The sequence below is a fragment of the Labrus bergylta genome, chromosome 4 (genome assembly GCF_963930695.1).
Source record: "Labrus bergylta chromosome 4, fLabBer1.1, whole genome shotgun sequence".
NCBI classification, from domain to species: domain Eukaryota; kingdom Metazoa; phylum Chordata; class Actinopteri; order Labriformes; family Labridae; genus Labrus; species Labrus bergylta.
Window position 1 is genome coordinate 2,957,573 of NC_089198.1, and position 9,454 is coordinate 2,967,026.

Consider the following 9,454-nt stretch of genomic DNA (forward strand, 5'->3'; position numbering starts at 1 on the left):
ACGTTAAGTCGCGCATGTGCAGACTAGAACATTTACTTTGAATTACAGGGACTGCTTTAGGTTGGTTTGAATCCTACTCATCAGACCGATCTCAGTTTGTACATGTTAATGATAAGTCCTCTATGCACACCAAAGTTAGCCATGGAGTGCCACAAGGTTCAGTGCTTGGACCAATTCTCTTTACATTATATATGCTTCCTCTGGGAAATATTATGAGGAAACACTCCATACAGTTTCATTGTTATGCAGATGATACTCAGCTTTATGTATCAATGAAGCCCGATGGCACCAGTCAGTTATGTAAGCTAGAAACGTGCCTTAAGGACGTTAGGACCTGGATGACCAGAAATGTTTTGCTCCTTAACTCAGACAAGACTGAAGTTATTGTGCTAGGCCCTAAAAACCTCAGAGAGACTTTTTCTAGTGATGTGACTGTCCTTAATGACATCAGCCTGGCATCTAGCACCACTGTTAGGAATCTAGGAGTTCTATTTGATCAAGATATGTCTTTTAGTTCTCACATCAGGCAAGTTTCAAGAACAGCCTATTTTCACCTTCGTAATATATCCAAGATCAGGAATATCCTGTCGCAAAATGATGCAGAAAAACTAGTTCATGCATTTGTTACCTCCAGGTTGGATTATTGTAATTCTGTTTTGTCAGGGTGCTCTGGTAAGTCTCTAAAGACTCTTCAACTGGTCCAGAACGCTGCAGCTCGTGTACTGACCAGAACCAGGAAATGGAACCACATCACTCCTGTCTTGTCTTCTCTGCACTGGCTCCCTATACAGTCTAGAATAGAATTCAAGATCCTTCTTCTCACTTACAAAGCTCTAAATGGCCAGGCACCATCTTATCTTAAGGAGCTACTAGTGCCGTACTGCCCCTCAAGAACATTACGGTCCCAGAGTGCAGGCCTGCTAGTGGTACCTACAGTCTCTAAGTGTACTATGGGAGGTAAAGCCTTCAGTTATCGGGCTCCTCTCCTCTGGAACCGCCTTCCAGTCGGGGTCAAGGAGGCAGACACAGTCTGTATTTTTAAGAATAGACTTAAAACTTTCCTTTTTGATAAATCTTGTAGTTAGGGCTGATGCTGGTGTAGACCAGCTCCTAGTTATGCTGCTATAGGCTTAGAGTATAAGGCAGTTTTTTCTTACCACTGTAACTTTTGCTGCTTTGCTAAAGTGCTCATGATGGATAGGCCGGGTGTTTGTAACATAACAATGAGTAAGGTCTTTTACCTGCTTTTTGTAACATAGCAATAAGTAAGGTCTTTTACCTGCTTTTTGTAACATAGCAATGAGTAAGGTCTTTTACCTGCTTTTTGTAACATAGCAATGAGTAAGGTCTTTTACCTGCTTTTTGTAACATAACAATGAGTAAGGTCTTTTACCTGCTCTTTTGTAAAGTGTCTCGAGATAACACTTGTTATGAGTTGATGCTATACAAATAAAAAATGATTGATTTAATTGAATTGATTGATGTGTTATATATCGACATATTTTGTCGAGGTGGAACGTGTGTTGTGACGCTTCATGAACGTTGAGATTGTTTTGGAAACTGCAGAAGAAGAAGTGAAGCTGTGCAGAGAGAGAGAGTTACAGGTGAAGGTGTTCTCTTTACCGTCTTGGCGATGTTCTGCGCCGCTCGGATCTTCCTGAGTTTCAAGTAGCCTGGATTCTTCGTCACGGCCTCGCCCAGCTGACACACACACACACACACACACACACACACACACACACACACACACACACACACACACACACACACACACACACACACACACACACACACACACACACACACACACACACACACACACACACACACACACACACACACACACAGTTAGTGTGTCTGCAGGAGATTATTGTTACAAACTGAAACAAAGCGCTGAGCGAGCGTGACCCGAGGCAGCAGGCTGAGCCGGTCCTCGCCATCAAAGCTGCGGGCGTGGTGCCGCCGCCGCTCAGCTTTAATATTCTCACGCTTGTTGACAGTCGGAGATATAATTAACACATACTTTCATGAAGTGTTTGTTTAAGTGTTTCTTCAGAGAAGGCGAGGCCGAGGAGGTTCACCTCGGGACAGAGGGACGACGGCGTTTTTAAAAGCTTCATTAGATTCTAATAAATCACTTTAATGACCGACTCACATCCAAAAACACAACAGGCGCTACGCACGCCACTACGCACGCCACTACGCACGCCACTACGCACGCCACTACGCACGCCACTACACGCCACTACGCACAGCCACTACGCACACCACTACGCACGCCACTACGCACGCCGCATAAGTTTTTAGCATGAAGCTAACAAACTAGCTAAACAACTTTTCTGTTTTAATTATGAAAAATGGAAACACCTGCACGCTGTCTACAGCGCACAGAGAGGGGCAGCTGGAGAGGGGCAGCTGGAGAGGGGCAGCTGGAGAGGGGCAGAAGCGCTCAGAGGAGAGAGTGGGGGGCCGGGATTCAAAACCCACTATGACCTCTGTACATGGAGGGAGCGTCCTAACTGCTGCAGTAGCCTGCCCTCGTATTTATTCTGTAAGGATGATGTCACTTCCTGTCTGTCTGTTTTGACCTTTTCAAAACGTTCAATCAAAGAACTTCAAAAAGATTGAACATGTTGAGAGAATCAAACTGATTCAAAGAGATAACCTCAGGGTTCCTCTTGATGTCTCTGTTTGATTCGTGCTCATGTGGCGCCCCCTGGTGGGCTTAACTGTGAATGACACCCTGAAGTTACCGAGCTGTGGCTCTGCTCTCTTTAGGAGAGGAAACACTTTGATCCAGCGTGGATTATGTTGCAGACATTACAGGATGAACAAAGCTACTCGAGACTTCTGTTTTTTTAAACGTTTAGAGCCAAAAACATTTTAAATCAGACGCATGCTGAGATTAACCTCTAACGGTAAAGGAAGGTCATCGATTGTAATGAAGAATGCTGATCAGTAGTGGTCGAGAGAGAGAGAGAGAGAGAGAGAGAGAAAGATAGTGGCCCTTTCTGAATATCCACAGTTCAGTAGTCAGTACTTTTTAGTAGGAGTTTCAGTAGACTGAACTCTCGTGGTCATTCAGTGGTCATTTTTTGGGTCCACCTCAGTATACTGAACATTTCAGTATGGATACTAACTTCCTGGTTTCATGCAGTATGGATCGGATGAATCCTTTCAGGAAATGAATTGTATTTTACCCACAATGCAGTGCAAAATTAAACATAAATCGTCACGTCACGTCCGCCTCCAAATCAAAACAAACGAGCGTGGATTAATTTAATCAATTTTTAATCTAGAGTTAAAGTCCCGACTGAAATCACTACTTTAAATTAACAACAGACAATATAACAAATATCTGCATTATTATAAAACCTTTCCCCCTCTATTTAAATAATGATGTCACTATTTAAATAATGATTTCACTATTTAAATAATGATTTCACTATTTAAAAGTGTCTTTATTGGTTTATTTTATATTCTGTATATTACTGTCTTTCATTTGTTCTTTATGTACTGTATGTTATTTAGTTATTTAATCTTTTACTTGATTTACATTGTGATATTGTTTTTTGTTTACCTGACTGTATATGAGCATTACTCTTCTTGAATAAAGCTAAACAAAAAAATAAAAAAACGGGTGAATGCGGCCGGTTCAGGTAACGTAAATGACGCCACTTCCTTACTGAATGAATCAGAAGAAGTAGGCACAAATATCTGCCTCCTGAACAGTAGGTACTAAACAGTAAACAGCAGATAGTAGGTACTAAACAGTAAACAGCAGATAGTAGGTACTAAACAGTATACAGCAGATAGTAGGTACTAAACAGTAAACAGAAGCTAGTAGGTACTAAACAGTAAACAGAAGCTAGTAGGTACTAAACAGTAAACAGCAGATAGTAGGTACTAAACAGTAAACAGAAGCTAGTAGGTACTAAACAGTAAACAGAAGCTAGTAGGTACTAAACAGTAAACAGCAGATAGTAGGTACTAAACAGTAAACAGCAGATAGTAGGTACTAAACAGTAAACAGCAGATAGTAGGTACTAAACAGTAAACAGCAGATAGTAGGTACTGCCTACTGAAAGACTGAAGAGGTACTTGATTAAAACGTCCTCTCACCATCTTGGCTGCCTCAGCTTCTCCCTCAGCCTGGATGATTTTATGTCTCTGGTCCTGTTTGGCCTTCTCCACGTAGAACTGAGCTCGCTGCGCCTCCTGCTGGGCTGGAGAGGAACAACAGAGAGTGGGATTAACCTTTGACCTTTAGCTTCACACAAACTAACTAAAGTTCAGAATAAAGATCACATGTTTGTGCACGGTACAGTGTGAGTGCGCCCTCCTTAAGGCGTGATGGCGTGCTGGATTGCGCCCTGCAGAAGGTCAGAATCCAGCACGTCTCCTCTCCGCCGTACTCACCGACTTGTTTGGCCTCCACGGCGGCCGTGTACTCTCGGCTGAAGCTCAGCTCGGTGATGGCCACGTCGTCCAGGATGATGTTGAAGTCTTTGGCTCGCTCAAAGAGCTCTCTGCGGATCAGCAGCGACACCTGCAGGGTGAAAACGCAGGACGTGGAAGACGGCGGCGACAAATCGGTCGGAACGATTCGATTTTAGAACCGCGGTCGTTTGTTACCTGAGCTCGCTGCGTGATCAGCTGCGAGGCGTTGAACTTGGCCACCACGCTCTTCAGCACCTCGTTGGCGATGGACGGCAGCACGCGCTCGTCGTAGTCCTGCCCCAGCGTCTGGTAGAGGACGGGCAGGTTGGACGCCAGCGGACGGGACAGAACCCTCAGAGCAATGCTGACCATCTGAAGATCTGAGAGGAAAACCGGAGACACAAACACAACTTCTGTTTACGGCTGCTGGGCGTGGTCAGAGGACGGGACGGCGTTCTGAGAAATACACGACCTGACACACTCCGACCAATCCTGGACCTCACGGAGATCAACAACGACAACATCCAATCAGAGCTTAGAGTGACACTTCTATGGAGAGTCTGGAAGGTTTTTACAACTCGTCAGCGCCCTCTGATGGACAAATTCGATATGACCTTTAAATGCCAGTTTGATTACATGATTCTGGCATTTAAAGGGTTAAATTCCTAAAAATGATTGAATGTTTGGTAGTTTTGAGCAGGGCTGAAGTTGTTTAAGAGATTTATGCAGAAAAAAGTAGAAAAAAATATCAATCTGTTTTATTTTTATATCAGTTTTTTGGAAGTGGACATTTTTGTCCTGAGTGACTTAAGAGGGTAGTTTGTTTCTCAGTGTTCTATTGGTCTGTTAAAAAAAGTTTTCAATTTTCATTCCGAAATGTGTCAAGAGAGACTTTCTTACAAAAAATATGTGCCATATGCACTAACACAGACTAAATGATGACCAGATGAAGAGGAAACAGAAATGTCCATAATGATGCATGACAGCGACAAAAACGTCTCCTCCTTACTTTAACTCTCTGATCCAGGTCTACACTCCCTCCCCCCCACTACGCTCTGCCAATGAAAGGTGTCTGATCCAACCTTCACAACAGGGTCCTAAGACTCTGACTAGACTCTTCTCCTCTGTCGCCCCCCGGTGGTGGAATGAACTTCCAAACTCCATGTGATCTGCAGAGTCCCTCTGCACCTTTAAGAAAAAGCTAAAGACCCAGCTCTTTATGAATACCTACTAACTTAATGATGATGGTCTCCATATTATTGATGATGATGATGGTAATGACGATGGTTTTTGTTTGATAACGACGACTTATAAGATGGTTTCTATACTGATTAGAGCTCTCAAGAACTGCCCTCAATGTTGTGCTTTGCCTCTGGTCACTTCCTGTCAGCACCTGTGTGTCCAATCAGACTCAAAGCTGATCGTTTGCTCTTACTCACATTGTTCCCTTTTTTCTAGATCCTTGCTTGTGTTGTTCTTACTCTCTGATGTACGTCGCTTTGGATAAAAGAGTCTGCTAAGTGAATTGTAGAATAGCATGAGGGTTAAAAATGTTTTGAGTCTCGGGGTTTTTCTGACCTTTGCTTCCAGTGAGAGAGGAGATCTTTCGGGGTCTGGCTCTGATGTCGTAGATGATGGGGTACTGGAACCAGGGTATCCTGAAAAACAACAAACAAACAAACAAACACACTCAGACTCTCACTGGGGGGGGGGGGGGGGGGGGGGGAGGGGGGAGTCTGTGATGAGACCGAATCTGAAGTTTAAACTTTAAAGTGTCCTCAGTGTTTTAAAGACTCGACAGGAGACGCCCTGCTTAAAGATGAGCTGTGGTGCACGGCTCCACCAGAGGGCGCTGTTTTGTAAAAGATGACGATGATAGGTTTTCCAGAGGAAACGTGGAAGAGCAGTAGCTCAGTCTGTGGGGAATTGGATCGAGAACTAGGGGGTCGCCGGTTCAAATCCGAATTGGGTATCGGAATTGGGTCCGATAGTTGCAGAGGTGCCAGTTCACTTCCTGAGCTCTTCTTCTTCTTAATACCAAACTCGTCTTTGTCTACTTCATGACATGTTTGAAGGTTTTCAACACACTGAGCACCATTTCTGATCTCTGACCGTAGCGCTCGCCTTTTTAGCGACCTCGAGCACCGACTGTCATGGCCGTGCGTCGTTCACAGCAGCAGTTTTGAAAGCTGTGTTTTCACGATGCTTCATGTTGGTATTGTTCCCATCCTTCTTCTGTGGTGCTGTCGATGTGTTGTCAGGTCTCGGTGTGATGTTTAGACGGTCACCTCAGGTGTTTGTGAAGCGTGCGGCGTCGTACCTGAAGTGGAGTCCCTCCGCCAGCACCGTGTCCATCTGCATGCCCCCGATCCTGTTAAAGATGATCGCTCTCTGTCCTCCTTCAACTGCGGGAGACACACAAACACGTTCACATCAGCAACCGCGGCTTGTTGCCCTGTTTTTCTTTATGCTAAGCTACTAGCTAAGCTAACTTTAAGCTAACTGCTATCAGTGTGTCGTTTTAGGCCCCGTGTCCATCTAGCGGTTTTTTCCAGGAGTGTTTGCATGAAGCGTTTGTGCTCTGAGAAGAAAAACGCTGTATGTCCATCCTGTCTCCATGACAACAGTCTGCTGATAACGCTCGCTGTACGACCGACACTGCTCCGTTACTTTTGACTGCATGTTTTATATTTGAGGTTGTTTATTCCTCGATCAGACGCGGAGCGAGGAGGATGAGGGTACAAGACACGATCTGTAGGAGACAAAACTACGGGGAATATCATACATTTGGAAAAGAGCGTCGGAGACGTCAGCGCCGTTCTGAAAAGTTGAGCGATTTTCAACTTCAGCGCTCGCATTTTGTCTCTGAAAAAAAAAAAAAAAACACTGGGGCGTCTGCCGCTAACGCTCGCTAATCATTGGAAACTGTTGGGAAAAAAATCGCTTGTTGGACACGTGGTCAAGCACCGAACGCTGTAGCCGTAGGTACAGGGCGTGTTGCTAACGGTAACATATTAACGCAGGACACGTCAGACGCAACGAGGTCGAGCTGCGCTGTGTGTGTGCATGACTCAGTGTGTGTGTGTGTGTGCATGACTCAGTGTGTGTGTGTGTGTGCATGACTCAGTGTGTGTGTGTGTGTGTGTGTGCATGACTCAGCGTGTGTGTGTGTGCATGACTCAGTGTGTGTGTGTGTGTGTGTGCATGACTTAGTGTGTGTGTGTGTGTGTGCATGACTCAGTGTGTGTGTGTGTGCATGACTCAGCGTGTGTGTGTGTATGTGGAGCTCCCGCTGTGCGCTCACACGCCGTGCCTCTCGGCGTTCCACATCGCTGTAAATCCCAAACACGGGTTACAGTAATGACCACTGAACTTTATGAAGGCGCTGCTGTGGAACTGCGACCTGTGAGTTGTTAAAGCGTGCAGTATGACCTCTCTTGACCCCTCCCCCTTCCCAAAAGCTCCACCCTCAGATTAACCGCCCTGATTGGTCAATCTGCGGTCACCTCAAGAGCGGGTTAGGTGAACAGGAAACCCAATTGAAATAAACACAAGGTACATGCGCTCTAATGAAAGGATAAGCGCTCGATGATGACATCCCTCATCCCAATTACTCGCCCGTGCCCCGCCTATCCCGTGGACTAGAACGGCGTCGCCACCCTGAAGTTTCCACGCTCACCTGAGGCCGGATCAGGTGATGCTGGATGTTCACAGTGTTCGCACTCTACCTGTGTATGTCGCCTCCTTCACGCCGTAAGCCAGAGCTCCTGCACCGAGCAGCAGTTTGAGACCCAGACCTGCTCCCCGAGGTCCTGATGACATCCTGCCTGCGATCTGCCGCAGCTGCTGCAGAAAACCCTGAAACACAAAACATGTTGACACAAACCACCCTGAAGTGATGCCTCTTAAATGGTTATAACACAGACATGACAAGACAGTAACCATGCACACAACAACCACTGACGCCTCCCTGCAACTCAGCCAAGTCTGCATTCAGCTACCAAATAAATATATCATGTGTGTGCAGATCCAGCCAAACTTCATTCTAAAAAAACACAATTTAATGGTTTATAAGCGCTTATGCTAATTAATCACATAGTAATACACAACTGATACCTGGCTTAAAGTCTTTGTGACTTATTTACAATTCGGCTCACAAACATCGCGCATAACTGAAGTAGTTTTAATAAAACATCAACATTTCCCTTCTTTTTACGCAAAGGTCTGTACGTCAATCGTTAGTGTTACATACGTGATTCAGACGCGACTCTCCGCATAACTAATGTGAATTTAAGAAGCTGAGCTGAGTGAAGTAACTTTATATGTATGCCGAATTGAGGAGAAAAGTCTATAATTGTCTTTTAAGTTTGAAACTATAAATTTTAAAAGAGATTAGATGTGCTGATCGGCGAGGGAATATACATTTGACACATTTTCAGACGGACACTGGGCTCCCTGCAACAAGCAAACTCTTAACTCATGTGCAAGGCCGTTTGTTTGACTTTAACTTGAGGAAACCTTCATGTTTAGTGTCTCAGTTCATTTGACTTTCATGTTTCTGATCACAACTTTATTGACATGAACGTTAACTGTCCTCTTACATCATTACCTGACTCACGTGTAAACCCTGTTATAACAAACTGGAGAGCAAAGCGCGGGAAACAGCAGCACGCGGAAATGTCACAGAAACGCATTTTAAAAAGAGTTAAAGTGCAGAAATACACTTACACCGGGCTCTTTATTCGCCATGCTTGTCCTCTCCGTCTGCTAGATATCCAGGTGAAGAAGAAAACCAAGGTCACGCGTGATGACGCACTTCCGTGTGCGCGGGGCACCATGGGAAATGTAGGATATCACCGAGGTAAAGCGAAGTGACTTTTTCTGTTCAGGAAACCCGCGTAAAATGATGCTTCTTCATGAAGTAGTTCTTTTATTTTGAATAGGGAAACACTTCACAAACATAAACTCACAGATAACACACTCACACGCAGTGGCGATTCTAGAGTCTGTTGGG

At 44.9% G+C, this 9,454-nt stretch overlaps 1 protein-coding gene across 1 annotated transcript in view; it reads right to left on the bottom strand.

Annotated features, from left to right (window-relative positions):
• Positions 1–9,292, bottom strand: part of LOC136178962 (prohibitin-2-like) — a gene marked incomplete in the record, with an annotated part of 23,203 nt that extends 13,911 nt beyond the window's left edge. The window contains 8 exon segments of the mRNA XM_065953498.1: positions 1,625–1,701; positions 4,123–4,226; positions 4,420–4,549; positions 4,636–4,820; positions 6,019–6,098; positions 6,761–6,845; positions 8,169–8,298; positions 9,169–9,292. Of these exon segments, the coding sequence (XP_065809570.1) occupies positions 1,625–1,701; positions 4,123–4,226; positions 4,420–4,549; positions 4,636–4,820; positions 6,019–6,098; positions 6,761–6,845; positions 8,169–8,298; positions 9,169–9,189 (812 nt within the window).
• Positions 9,293–9,454: the final 162 nt, after the last annotated feature.